This window comes from Poromitra crassiceps (genome assembly GCF_964638095.1).
Source record: "Poromitra crassiceps genome assembly, chromosome: 4".
NCBI classification, from domain to species: Eukaryota; Metazoa; Chordata; class Actinopteri; order Beryciformes; family Melamphaidae; genus Poromitra; species Poromitra crassiceps.
In genome coordinates this window covers 17,497,643-17,512,924 of record NC_139626.1, presented here as the reverse complement: position 1 = coordinate 17,512,924, position 15,282 = coordinate 17,497,643, and the positions used below count along the sequence as shown (strand labels likewise).

General features: G+C 43.2%; 2 protein-coding genes across 3 annotated transcripts in view; both read left to right on the top strand.

Annotated features, from left to right (window-relative positions):
* Positions 1-5,697, top strand: part of pemt (phosphatidylethanolamine N-methyltransferase) — an 85,939-nt gene extending 80,242 nt beyond the window's left edge. For both annotated transcript variants that reach the window (XM_083634534.1, XM_083634533.1), the window contains one exon: positions 4,674-5,697. In XM_083634534.1, the coding sequence (XP_083490660.1) occupies positions 4,674-4,728 (55 nt within the window). In that variant the 3' untranslated portion in view covers positions 4,729-5,697. The remainder of the gene's footprint in view (positions 1-4,673) is intronic.
* Positions 5,698-13,429: 7,732 nt separating this feature from the next.
* On the top strand, positions 13,430-14,639 carry rasd1 (RAS, dexamethasone-induced 1; the record flags this gene model as incomplete). Its single annotated transcript, XM_083634965.1, has 2 exons — positions 13,430-13,700; positions 14,110-14,639. The coding sequence occupies 2 exons, from the start codon at positions 13,430-13,432 to the stop codon at positions 14,637-14,639; spliced, it is 801 nt and encodes a 266-aa protein (XP_083491091.1).
* Between the last annotated feature and the right edge of the window lie 643 nt (positions 14,640-15,282).

Genomic DNA, 15,282 nt, shown 5'->3' with positions numbered 1-15,282 from the left:
CAGTTAACAGCTGGATTGTGTTTGACGAGTACACTCGTCGCTGGCAATCAAGGTGTTAACTCATTGAGTGCCACGGACGAGTATAGTCGTCAATTCAAATACTGACGTAGAGTGCCAATGACGACTAAAGTCGTCAATTGCGTTTTTTGACGGTGGGACGTGGATCAAAGCCAGATCCATCTCCTGTAAAATTTTGGGGCATGTTGAATGTGTATAACCTATTTTACCGACCCATTAGGTGGCGACAGTGCTCTCCAGATTAGAGAAAGTTGAGTAAAAAACAGAGAAGAAGTCGTTATGGAAACGGAAACGGCATCGGTATGCATCGATATGCATGAAGCATAACGTTAGCTGTGCCTGTGAACAGCAGTCAATCTGCTGCCACAATTGAGCCCCTCCGTGTCCGCTGCGATAGCCCCTCCATATGATTTAGTTGCCGACACCAGCGTCTTTCTGAAAAGTTACATTATTCTCAGCTGGGAGCCGGCGACACGCTGTGAAAAAGCGGGGTGCAGCGCACTTTTCAGTGCACTCCCACGGAGGAGGAGGAGGGGGGTGGGGCACGCAGGGCAGCATACAACCATTGACAGTAAACACAGACCCAGACAGCAGGCTCGATGCACAGAGACAGGCAAACAAGCTAGAATATCTGATGCCCACCAGCAGTAAATCAAGACCAGCAAGAAGGTGTAGGGTCTGCGCACGCAGGGGCCAGCGCTGCTGGTTGCAGCTAAAAAATATTATTTGGCCAAACAAAATTCCTTTGTTTTCACTGTTTTATTGAAGGAAATTATTTTTGAGGTGTCATTACATCAGAAAATATTAGCTCCAGAGTCAGTGATGTGCTTGAAATGCTTCATTTCACAAAAGGCTGAATATCTCAGCTTCTAAATTTAAACGTGTGTTTTTGCTGAAATCCACCTATCTTCTCCGGCTGATAACTAAAGAACGGAAAATGATATCAATAAACTTTTTTTTGCTGATGATAGAAGAGTCTCCTCGTTCTTTGTGCGTGTTCGGTGTTTACATAGTAATATCACACAATATTCTGTGGGCCTCGAGAAATCACTGAAAACGCTCTGAAACTCTGGCACTGCGAGCGTCCGTTCTCCAAAAGTGGCTGGCACTCAATGAGTTAAGTGTCATGCACCTGGGTGCCCAGCCCATATGGGCTTACAAGACACTATATCATAATTACAATCGCCAAGATGGCTACACAACAAATCATAATATACCTTTATACAGAATCAAGAAAAGAAAGGAAAAGAAAGGGCATTTCATTGAGACATTCACTTTCCAAAAAACAAACAAACAATTATACTGGGTACAATGTTCCCTGTCTTAGTCGCCAGGCATTTTCTATAAATCTGGCTAAAACAAAAATTTCCTTATCAAAAAGCCAACTCAACATATGACCTTCTGACAGCCAAAACAAATCGGGATTCTTCAACTGGATTTTCTCAAATAAAGGATTTCTCAAATCATTGTATATGGGACAATGAAACACAAAATGAAATTCATCCTCCACAACACCAAGCTCACAAAAAACACACAAACGCAACTCTTCAGGAACACATGTATACTGTATCTACCTACCTCAATTGCCAGTGGTAGGGTACCGGTTCTTAACTGAGCACATAGGGACCTCTGTCCTCTTTTTAGATTTGACATTATATATGGTTCAGTAAAATAATCTTCTTTAATTTGGACATAATTTCTGAGCTTTGGTTTCTTCCAAATCTCCTCCATCCATTGTTCCTTTTGAATCTGAAACAGTTGTTGTTTGACTATACTTACATTACACTGTAGATTATTCATAAAAATCATATGTAAATCACAAAATGAAAATATTGCCGATACCTCTCTTGACCAAGGATAACTGTGTGCTCTGTCCCAATTAAAGATCTTTTTGATCACCCTATCCTCTGGCAACTGGACAAGGCGGTTCCACAAACGAGCCATTTCACCTCTCTGCTTAACAAGACATGACTCCCATCCCATATCCCCTTCAACAGCCACCTTCACAGTATATTTATGCACTCCAAGAAAGCATCTCATAGCTCGACTCTGGATAGTATTACAGTCAGACGCATCCTCAAAACCCCACACTCCTGCAACATCAAATAAAATAGAACCAACCATTGAATCATAAAGTTTAGAAAATGTTGAGAAGCCAAGGTCAGGACATGGTTTAATTTTACTCATCACAGAGCCTAACGCTCTTCCTGCAGACTCTGCCAGTACTTTTCTTCCTTCTGAAAAGCTCATGTTTTCATTAAAAACAAAACCAAGATATTTATACGAGGAAGTGTACATTAAAGGCATTGAACCAAACTGAAATACATACGGTAATCACTCTGCTGTACACATTTTTTCCTAAAATGTATAGTCTGAGTTTTTTCACTGTTGATGGCAAGTCTCCATTTACTGCACCATGTGCTCATAATATTCAACATTCTTTGTAAATTAACCTCTTTCTCAGCAATCAAAACAATATCGTCTGCGTACAACAAAATACTAAAGTTCTAAAGTTAAGTTGTAATATTTTTTGTCTCGCCAAAAGTAACCAGGAAGATTCCCACTATGAGATCAGTTTATCAAAATGACGCATGTACGAAAATCTGATTTTCGTTGTCGGAGATTGAGTTGTATCAGCCAGACAAGTCAGACCTCCGGGCTGCTCTCAGCCCGTGCTCTGAGAGCAGCCCGGAAGAGGAGCCTCTCAGCCCCGAAGAGGAGCCAGGGCTGCTGTCAGCCTCTCACTGGGGGAAATTCTCAGATGAACTGATGTTTGCAGCTCTGTGTTGATGAGCCTAATGTTTCCGTGGCATTTTGATTAACTTTATGATTTAATTCCTTTTGGAGCAAATGTTAGTTTAACAAATCTAACCGTGAGGCTACGTTGTTGTACCCCCCCCGGTACAGTGTGGGTAGGGCAGCCAAACCTAACGTTAGCCCAGTGCGTGAGCCAGGCTGCCTGGTCTATTCTCTGACTCTGTATATCCCACTGAGCTTATTTTTATTCTTATTTATGCCAATGGTATATCGTTACTAAGAGAGGAGCTTGTGAAGAACAAACATCCCCACAGTCAAAGCATTTCCCCGAGATATGCATATAAAAACGTTTGTTGTTTTAATAGCCTACAAAAAATAAAACCTCTGTGATGCTAACCCGTTAATGGCTGGTGGTTGTGTACTAGGATTCATCTTATACCTGGGACGGGAGTTAACGTTATAAAACACAGTTCCTGTCAGTTGGACAACCTGGTCAGTTCTGAAAATAATGTCTATTATTGTGTTATTCCAGCTATCGTTATCGGTTGTTAAGTTATAGTAATATTAAGCCGATAAATAATGAAAAACAGCTGACTAGCGCAAGCAGCTAACGCTAATGCTAGCCTGCATGTTAAAAACCATTGTGTACCGATAACGTAGCTGAAGTAACTAATAAAACACATATTTTCAGAACTTACTTCAGTCCCCAACCAACGTTACTTCCTCCCGCACCTTTCTCAAAACAATGTCCTTTTTATTGCGGTCCATCGATATGTCTGGTAGATAACATGATGAAAGCAGCACTGTGTCCTGTCTATGTCAAACTAACGCTAGCTCTATAATATGAAGAGCCTGTCCAGCCAATGACGGCTTGAGACTGGCTGCCACAGCTGTCAATCATCCCTTTTTATCCCTTTTTATGTCAAATAACTACTTAAAGACAAACTGATCAGAAAAATGACCACTTGCACAGGCATTAGCATGATAATGATTATCTAAAATGATACAAACCACCTTTGGAAAATAATTATCTGACGTGTACTGTGATTATTTCGGTTGTCCATTTCCCCATCCACTAACATGGGGAGGCGGGCCTTGTGCTGGATACAGCCGCCAGAGCGGCGATCTAACATGCAACGGCTTCACTAAAGGGGACCAGGCCTACACCCCTGGTCTGAGCCTGTTTATTTGTCTTGTTTGTGTATTATTATTGTTCTATAAAGTTTGAAAATAAACTATTGGAAAAAAAATGAACACTGTAGCAGAGCTCCTGTCCTCTGTCTGTCCTCCTCACTGTAGCTACTGTCCTCTGTCACTGTTACTCTCTGAGCAGGAGGTGGACAACTCACACCGGGGCACAGTGGTGCAGAACGCTCTGTGTGTGTGTGTGCGTGTGCGTGTGCGTGTGCTCAGTGATACGGAACGCTGTGTGTGTACTGTACATCCATGTGTGCAGCGGTGGTGAAGATGTAGATATAGAGCCAAAGTCATGCCCACTTCCAGGTTAGGCATACGAACCAAGGGATTTCATCCGCCATTTTATTTTCCATTTTCCAAAACTTTTTTTTTTAAAGGACAAAAAAGAAAAATGTAATTTTTTATTATTATTATTATTATTTGTTTTGGAAATGTTCTATGGTCTCTCTTGATTCCAAATATAGCTGAATCGCTTGACCAAGTACAACTATTTTTTATAAGCATTCTACAAAATGTCTATGGAAAAATGAATGGCGGATGAAATCCTTTGCTTTGTACTGTATGCCTAACCCGGAAGGGGGCGTGACTTTGGCTCTCTACACACACACACACACACACACACTGGGTCCTGGCACGGGGTGGTACGGCTTCCAGCCTGTGATTGATTGTCCCGTGATGTGTTTGTTTTGTTGTGTTTGCAGACCATTCACCGAACACATCTATCAGGAGAGGAGCCAGCGCTGCAAACACACCTGAGCCACCGCCCACTGAACCACCGCCGTCTACAGCTCCCGCTTTGGCTGAGGATTCACATTCTGTCAGACAGACAGGCAGGTAGACAGACATATAGACAGACAGGCTGGCAGGTAGACAGACAGGCAGACAGACAGGCTGGCAGACAGACAGGTAGGTAGACAGGCAGGTAGACAGACAGGCTGGCAGACAGACAGACAGACAAGCAGACACTTGGTGAAAGGTAATGCTAAACATGATCACTTGTCACTTGATATCTGAAAAATGATAGCTCAGTCTGTGTAGATTCATTTTAGCCATCAGTTTAGGAAGATGTCAAATAATAATCCAGTGGATTTACAGATATTACCTGTTTTCGAGATACCCTGTTGTAATATATATACTGTATATATATATATATATATATACATATATATATATAATATATATATGTATGTATGTATCAAAATTGGTGGTGACCTCAAACTATCCAATCAGAGAAAAGTTAATATTTTCTGGGAAACGGAAGGTCAGATCGTGATGCCTATAAAGGACTATTATGTATTTTTTCACCCCGAATCCAACGCCGCCATCCGTGTGGCACTAATGAGCAATAAATAGTGGTAGTTTAAGCTTCACAGTGTTTAGAGTCTTTCAAGACAACACAGGGAAAGAACAAGAGACCGCTGCAACACTGTCCTTTTGAAATGTAATCTGATTTTAGAGAAGTCAGTGATCATATTACTCTGTACCTATGCAAAGTTAACCATTCCACACTGTACAGTAACACACACACACACACACACACACAGGGATGCAAACTAGTCACCTTTAGGTGACAGTCACCTTTTTCATCCCAAAATATGACAATTCTGCGTGGTTCTGTGTCTGCCCTGGTACCTGTCACCTTTTTCACTATCCATGAGTTTGCATCCCTGCGCGCGCGCACACACACGCGCATGCATGCGCATACACATACACACAGTACACACTGCCTGGTCTTTTACAGTATATGTTGATGGGAGAACTTTTTTGCTGTGTAATAAATAATAAATAATAAAAGACTTGAGTGTGGGTTCAAAGCATTGGTGACTGTGTTTATTTTGAGGAATCCAGCCTCCGGATGAACGCATTGAACACACATGCACACACACACGCTAAAGGCAGACATGCATGCAAAGCAGTCTCCAAATGAATAACTCAGTGGACAAACCCATATCTAGCATGTACAGGTCGTTTTTAACAATGGAACAGACTAACTCCCATTGCATTTAAACAAAATGGTAAAATTAACTACACTTACAGGAACCAATCTCCATAGAGACGTGGAATGAAATCTGACCAGAGGCCCATATGGTCCCTAGTTCAAACATCGAGAGTTTAGGTGGAAACTTATTGTCCGCTTTTTCAGTTTTTTTTTCAGTTTTGTGTTCATACATGGACAGTGTGAGACAAAGATGAAAATCAAAAATAAAAGGAAAAAAACAAAGACAAACATGGAAATTAAACAACAATAACAAAATAAATCTAAACAAAAATAAAAGAGGCTACCAGATGTGTATGTTTTTTTCTTCAAATAAAGACGATATCGTACATATTTATGGCTTCTACAGGAATATATCATTGTTTCACAAAGGGGGTCTAGAACACCATATTTAATACAAAAAATTAATGCAACTACGACAGGTGCATTCTGGAGAAGCTGTGGGGAACCATCAGCTAATTACTGTATGTCCATACCTTCTTGGTCTTGTCCAAAGCTCGAGCCCTATTGGGATGAGGTGTTTACAACACTGAATTATTTGAAGTGGAAATACCCAGGGACCCCATGGTAGCACTACTAGGAGTGACACCAAGAGGTCTTGTTGGGTGACCACTACCTTTTTCAGATATTGATGGCTGCTGCCATCAAATGCACGACTATTCGGTGGCTAAACCCAGAAGCCCCTACACGGGGATATGGTTCCAACAGATCTGGAACTTGTATGTAATGGAAGAGATCACACACTGTTTACATTTACAGAAACACAGTTTTGTCAAAAAATGGAGCCCAGCAAGGAGAATATGAATGTCTGAAAGCTGACTCCCACAATTACTGACTGACCCAAGAGAAGAACTACATCAGTGGTGGGAGACAAGTGGACAACATGTTTATCATTTGCTTGGTTGATGTGTAACCTCATTTGCACTGAAACATTTCCTGCTGGGTGGGGGTGCGTTCATCAACATCCGTTCCCCAGTGTGTCAAAATCTGCAAATCCTCTCCAACATTGTTTTCATTGTGAGTCAATGAAGCACCGATGCAGGTTGTACCTTCAGTAATGACAGACTGCATCAATGATTGACCACACTTCCTCTCAGCCAAACTGTTGAAATAGTCAAGTGAAAACACATCTCTTTCATAGAGGTAGCTACTGATAGAACCAATCCATTGTAGGACTTGTAAATCGCCTGATTAAAACCTTGCTACACACACACAGTATGTTGTATAGGAGTCAAAACTAAGTATCTGCTAGTTGACTTATTATGTCTGCTCTAGTGACTCAACTCATCCACCACTGATGTGTGGCACCCACCTGGGTTATGCATGGCAGGCAGCCAGTTTGCGCCAGAACGCTCACCACACATCAATTATCAATGTGGAGAGTTGAAGACTGAAAGACCCAATTAAGTAATTAAATTAAGTCCCTGTGTGGGAATTTAGCCAGGGCACCAGGGTTACCGCGGTTACAACCCTGAAGAGTGCCGATGGGGATCTTTCTAAAGTTGTTTCTGATGTTTAACTCAACTAGTGAGATATTTGTATCTCCAGAGTTTGTTTGTAGAACTGAAATGACAGTCTGCAAAGTTCCAGGGATGCAAGGAGGAAGGAAGAGAGTTTATTTAGCAGAATGAATCACTGACAGAGATGATAGACATGACTGAGCGAGCCGGTGACAAATTAAACCAGTGAATGAGTAAACTTTTGCTTACACAAACTAGCAGACTTTACCCCGCAATGTCTGTAGCTAGATATTTTGATGACACACAAGTACAACTCGACCTGATCCAAGCATGTTTCTCTCTGTGTGAACGTCAGGCAGACAGCAGATTGAAGAAGTTACCTCCGGACACTATCAAGTAAAACATGCATACCAATAAAGAAGTTAAAATATGATGAAAACGAAAATAAATAAATCCAAACTTGTATATGAATCAACTCCATGCCGCCCTGAGCCTGAAGTCAAATAAGTGGGTAAAAGAAAACAGTAGGGGGTAAGATTAGACAGTTTTTACTTACTACTAGGAATCTCACGCGATGAGATGTTTCAAGTATACATCACATCGCTTATATTTTGACATTCTGAGTGAGAGCAGAATTAGCTCAAGAGTTTGATGTATAATATATGCATGTCGTGTTAAAGCTGTGTGAACTGTTGCAGTTTTTAAATTGTAAACACGGTCAGCCGGCTAGAGCATGACGCTCAAACTCAGGCTCCATAGGGTTTCATTGCTGTTGCCACCCAGTGACGCGGTTTGTTTACCAAAATGCTGCTTGGCTGATCCCTCGTATAGACGGTTTTAACTTGACAACAAAAACATTCTAAATTGAACCCCCGCTCACTTCCTGTTGCAGTGTTTGCTATGGACATAAAAAAAAAAAAAAACATTCAAGTGCAGGACTGACCATTCCGTGAAAACCGTCTATACAGCTGAGCAGCGAAAACAAAAGTAACATGTCAAGTGAATATTTCTGCAGTTTGCTGCATGCTGAGAAAAAGGAAGTGCTGTGGGGTTGCGCTCTGGTGAAAACCCTCTATACGAATGTGTGATTTGAAAAAGAAAGTTGCGCTTCACAATTAGGATTTTCGGACTTAAGAGCCTCAAAATCTTCAGGAAAGTATCCTGCTGTCTTTGATATGTCACCTGGACAAGATCTTTCAAGGTACTAAATCGGCTGGGATCCAGGAGATCTGGATGCTGATTGATCTGTATGAGTCCACCAAACAGGTTTCCTCAGTCAGGGAGTGGTGTGTGTGGCTCCAGTTTGGATCTCATCATCAGTTTCTCATCTTGCTGCTGATTCTTCTGATCCATGTCCACTGCCAAGACTATTCCAGCTCCAAGGACCCTGTGCTAAATGGAGGGACTGCTGGTTACACTTCAAGCCTTGGCAAGTGGCACACGCATCAAAGTCTGAGGACCAGACGGAGATGTTTCAAGGATGTAGTTGATGTGCAGATGATTGAATGGCAAATGATGACAATGGTTTAAATAAGGTAGTTGCTATTTGCACCCGGGTGTAAATAGACGATGTGACTATTTGTACCCGGGTTTAGATTTGGATTTGGCTCCACTCCTAGTTCAGACCTCTAGCAGTTTGTTTGGGGATTTCTTTCTGATTGGCTGTTGAATGAAGTAATACATTTAAAATGACAGCTAGCAGAGGCTCCCCAGTGGCTCAGTGAGTTGAGTGTACCATGTAAGGCTCAGTCTTTTCTGCAGTGATCCAGGTTCAAATCCAGCCTATGTGATCGTTTGCTGCACGTTCTACTCTCTCTCTCTCTTTCTCTCCCACACCCTCTGTGTCTCTCTCTCACTCTACATCTGTCAATAAAGCATCATATAGCCTACCCCAAAAAGATCTTTAAGATTAAAATAGTGTAAATGACTGCGAATAGCGAAGATCACTTGTGTTACACTTAATGACCTGATCAGGACCTGTATGAAGTGAGGGTCATCTCTAGGACACGGTCTGTTCTGGATCCTCAGCATCCTTTATATGCTGAGTTCCAACTGCTTCCATCAGGGCGCAGGTTTAGTCTCCTCAGAGCAAGCACTAATAGATTCAGATCCTCCTTTGTTCAAACTGATATTAGTCTGCTGAACAATGTATGTATCAGGGTAGGAAAAAAAATTTTTTTTAACAAGGGCTTTTTTTGCCCTTGTGAAATATGTTTTTGGGCAATTTGCATCATTTTCAGTGCACTTTTACCAAATGTTGCGAGTCATGACTTTCTATTTCATTTCTATCTGTTTCTAGTCATGACTCAGTGAGTGGTTTGCATAAAGGGCAAAAGCATATTCTTAAGTTCATGTTAGCTAGTGAACTATACCTGGCCAGCTTTCAACGTGGCGTCACAGGCTATGCCTGTAGCGTAAAAAAATCAAATGACAGAAAAGGGGTGGGGTTAACCTGATACTCCTACAGACAAAGCTGCCAGGAACAGCTCTGGGCCATGACGCAAATTGAACACGGTGGCCAAGCTCTGTATTGTAAGTCACGTGACACCATGCAGCCCAGAAACCGTTTTTCCCATCCACTTGGGGAAAGCACCTGTAAAACTCTGGGACAATTTTCCTGGGTGTCACTCAAAGTCCAAAATGATTCTTTGAGTTATCAAGTTTTACTTTATGGGCCAGTGTTTCTCCAGAATCCACCAAGAGGCGTTTTCTTGAGCTCCCTCTCTCTCTATGGCTCTGGCCACTATAACTCTGGGCCTGGACTCGCTTTGGAACACAAGCAGGCATCTCACATGACCTTGGGCTGCCAATGAGCAGCTTCCATTAGATTGAATGGGTGGGCATTTCCTGAAGTGGTCAGCATCAACTTTCCCTCAGCTGTTCCCACACTGGACAGACCAGAATAGTCTGTCAGTCTGGAGTATGGATCAGTGGGTGTATTAAAAGAAACTGGATGTGAACCAGAGCTTGTAAACAAAAGTCACATGACTCGGAAGTAGCTCATTTTCTCCTGAATTTCTCTAAGGGATAAGTACAGGCACCATGCAGGCAGTCCAAACAAATCGGATTCCAGTTCCTGTAACTTGCTCTTCTTTCCAACACATTTGCACTCCCAACAAGTCAAAGAGTGACGTTTGGTCAGGACCCCCTGCCACTTTACAATAGGTGGGGTCAAGCCTAGAATAGTCTCGCTGGCCAGCCTCCTCTCCCTTCCGTCCGTGGAGTCTGGCGCTGCAGGTCTCCATAGTGGGATTGCGATGGGCGGTGCTTAGCGGCAGTGCCCTTGGAAAATAGTTTCAAACAATCCAACTTGCCGTTTTCAGCGTGTAGCAACGAGCTAGCGTGTAGGTTTCTGTCGTTAGCTTGCTAGCTAGTTAGCGTTGTTGTTTTCCCTGAGGCGGCAGGGGACTATTTACAGCAACACACAGGGAGGAGGGAGTGGAAGCCACTCTGATTGACATGGTGGGAGCCAATGACAGAGCTTCTTAAGCAGGGAGCGGAAATCCGGCAGCGTCTGAAACCGACGCCTCCAATGGGAGAGCAGAGTAGAGCAGGGGAGGGTTTATCCCAGTTATGGAGACCTGCGGCGCCAGACTCCTCGGACGGAAGGGAGAGGAGGCTGGGCAGCGAGACTAAGCCTAGAACTACCATATGGGCAACCTGGGAGCATGCCCAGGGGCCCTCAGCATGAAAGGGCCCTCCAATTACAGACACACACACACACACGCACACGAGTAGAGAGAGAGTCCCACCGCATTTCAGCTAATGCAGGCAGGTCCGGTGCACCACAGAGGAAAGACGCAGCATCAAAGGAGAAAGAAGAATTCTGGAACAGCTCGGACCCTTTAGATAGCCTACCTTTTATTGAGGTGCAAAGTAGAGGACTAAGTGCACGTTCACACCATATACGCCAATCCCATGCCAAAGCCACGCAGTTTCAATTCAGCATCCTTGTTAACAGGCGAGTCCGTTCACACCGGACGTACGCCGCCATGCTGAAGCCACGCTGCACCATGCCAACGCCATGCCGAACCGATAGATTCAGCTTCTGTTCTATTTTCCAAGCGCACTGCACGTTGATCCTGAGCTGCCAGGCAGACAGTCAATGCAATTTGTGAGGCGTGGGAGGAAAAGAGACTGCTCCTGGTGTGACCGGTTAAGCGTCAGATCAGTTTGAGCCTGCCTCAAGCCTCAGTTCTGCATGGCTTTGGCGTATTATGGTGTGTTTGGCCACTAACGTTTCAACGCCACATGCGTCTTCATCAGAGTCATCACAGACAAAGGCTGGGATGGCATTTTAAAGGACTACCAACAGGTGAGTAACAGGGCCAGTGAATTGAATTCAATCAGCCAATGACTGTTTTCCACCAATAATGAGCAGAACAGCATTTCACACTGGGCAGCCTCATACAGAGAAGGGAAGTCTATAATATAAAAAGTTACATACAAATAGTAAATACACAGAGTAGGCTACTCTTTGTGTATGACTCTGATGAAGACGCATGTGGCGTTGAAACATTAGTCCTCTACTCTGCACCTCAATAAAAGGTATCTAATGGTCCGAGCTGCTCCAGAATTCTTCTTTCCCCACTCCAATGAGTGTTTTTCCCAGTGTTTTTGTCTCTGATTCGGATTGTGCCATGACTGCCCCCTTTTGGTCATGTTGCCAACTGCATCACTGATCCGCAGCCTCTCACTTCTTGCAATGAAACCTGCTGCAGTTTATTTTGCCTGGTGATGTGAATAGAGCTGAAGCTGCAGGAGTGAATGGGTGAACGACTGACGGAATGAGTGAATGCATGAATGAATGGATGACTGTGACTTGGTCTTATAGCCTTTAATATAACACTTTGGATAAATCCTTATTGCAGCCTAATAGGGCATTGAGGTATATAGTATGCAGCATATATGACAGCTTGCGTACATATGAGTTCATTTTCAAAAACAAATATCTCAGTTTGCATTTCTGATCATCCTTTATTACATATTTATGTATTTGTATTATATTTATTTTGTATATTTTTATTATAAATCATAATCAAAACAGTTTCACCTCATCATTTTCACATGAATCACTTTTTTGTATACTCATGGGGAATATCACACTTTAAGATCTTTTCTTTTCTTTTTTGCAAATGGACTCTTCAATTTCAAACTGACAATAACAAGCACACTTTGGGAGCCACTTTATAATAAGGTTTTTTATGAACATTTTGGTCTAGAATCCTCAAGGCTCGGGGATTGAAATTCTAAGAAAATATCAAGGTGACTCATGAGATTTTCTGATGCATGATCTTAAACAGTGTCCAACTCCCAGACTGGGATAAATGCCGGGGGAAAATAAAACATACATTCATTATTAAAGGAACACTCCGCCCATTTTCAACCAGCTTTGTATCATTAGAACATCAGTAGTATATCAGTATAACTCATTAACTCAAATCAACTCTCAATAACTGTCAAACTAGATGAATGATGAATAGTTTGACAGTTATTGAGAGTTGATTTGAGTTAATGAGTTCTTAATTTGAGTTAGTGTGGACCAGTGATGTCACTGGTCCACACTTTAACACTCAATAACTGTCAAATTAAATGACAGACTTCAAAACCGTTTACAGTTTTCTGATATACTACTGATGTTCTAATGATACAAAGCTGGTTGAAAATGGGCGGAGTGTTCCTTTAACTGTAATAGCTGAGCCAGTCCAGACCTCTCCATGGTCACTGACAGCCTGACGCACCAGAGGGGCTTTGGTCCTCAGTCGTGACGCGGCCAGAAGGAGGGGTCTGCCCGGCCAGGAGGGAGGGGTCTGCCCGGCGCCACCTTTATAAATACGGGCTCTGGTCCGGGCGTAAGACAGAGAAGCATTGGAGCTCAGCCGCTTTTACGCACATACCTCAAACTGCTGCTCGAGCCAAAGCCGCCTTTTACGCACACAACACCGGGCTTTTAAGCACGCAGCACCGGGGAAACCGAGCTCCATCGCAGCGCTATACAGCCATGATTAAGAAGATGACGCCCTTGGAGAGCGAGTTTGATATCCCGGCAAAGAACTGCTACCGGATGGTGATTTTGGGATCCACCAAAGTCGGGAAAACGGCTATCGTGTCCCGATTCCTGAACGGGCGGTTCGAGGAGCAGTACACCCCGACCATCGAGGACTTTCACAGGAAATTGTACAGCATCAAGGGAGAGGTTTACCAGCTAGACATATTGGATACATCAGGGAACCACCCGTTCCCCGCCATGAGGAGACTGTCCATACTGACAGGTACTTATCCACGTCCACTGCTTTCCTTTTGCGCATTGGCTACATCGGTGGGCAGAATTAGAATGCAATGAATGAATGATAATGCAAACTGTTACAGTTAAAACTTCGCTGCAGAATGATCCATAGATTTTATTGCATCACGGCATATTTTATATGCATATAGCTATATATTAACTTTATTGCACACAAGTTCATATTTTACTATTGTTTTAAAGCTTCCTATTTTTAAACATAATTTTCTTCCTTTGAAATCGTTTTTTATGTGAAGCACTTTGAGGTGCATTTTATTATGAAAGGTGCTATATAAATAAAGTTTATTATTATTTGTATTATTATTATTATTATTACTATTATTATATACACAGGTACAAATAAGACAACTAACCTAAAGCATCCCTCTTCTCTGCAGGTGACGTGTTCATCCTCGTCTTCAGCCTGGACAACCGGGACTCCTTCCAGGAGGTGCAGCGGCTGAAGCAGCAGATCTTTGAGACCAAGTCGTGCCTGAAGAACAAGACCAAAGAGAAGGTGGATGTGCCACTGGTCATCTGCGGCAACAAGGGCGATCGCGACTTCTACCGGGAGGTGCAGCCCGAGGAGATCGAGCAGCTGGTGGGCGGCGACGAGAAGTGCGCCTACTTCGAGATCTCCGCCAAGCGCAACGAGAACGTGGATAAGATGTTCCAGACTCTGTTCACCTTGGCCAAGCTCCCTCACGAGATGAGCCCCGACCTGCACCGCAAGGTGTCCGTGCAGTACTGCGACATGCTGCGCAGGAAGTCCCTGAAGAGCAAGAAGTTGAAGGACGTGGGGGAAGCATACGGGATCGTGGCGCCGTTCGCGCGACGCCCCAGCGTGCACAGTGACCTGATCTACATTAAGGAGAAGGCCATAGGCGGGGGGCAGGCCAAAGACAAAGAGAGGTGCGTCATCAGTTAAACAGACAATAGAGTTCAAACTGGAGACCAAGCTTTGGACAGAGCAGAAGCCTGGCTGGGGCTTCCGCTCGCCACGCGCCCCTAGATCGCTGGCTGGACATGTGGAGACGCCGAGGAGGGGGAGGGGGGGGCATGTGCGCTCAGTGCACAGTGCTGTTTCCATGGAAACTGGACGCTCCAGTGCACTGAAAGTGCAGAACTTTTGCCCCCGTGAGGCGTTTGAGAATGTTGCTTGTTCTGTAAATCAAGAGCCTAATGTGTGACGTGGTTTAAAATCCTGTGGGACATCAATGCGTAAAATGTGTTTTGTTGACGTCACGCCTTATTCCGGATGGGAGAGACAAGAGACTCTTGGCTCAGGAATTGCAATCTTGAAGAAAAAAGTTTACATTTTGTTATAGATTTTACACTAATTACACTTGAATGTTTCGTTGGAATCTGAACTTTTTTTTATTACTGTGAATGTATATTTATTGTCACCGTCAATTTTTGCAAAGAAAGAAAAATAACAAATAAACAAAAATAAAACAAATAATCTCAAACCTGTTCTTTCTTTCTTCAATCTAGAGTACATCCTAGACTGTTGCTCTTCTTTCATCTTGAATATTCTCATGTGCACATTCACAATAAGCATGAATGAGGCA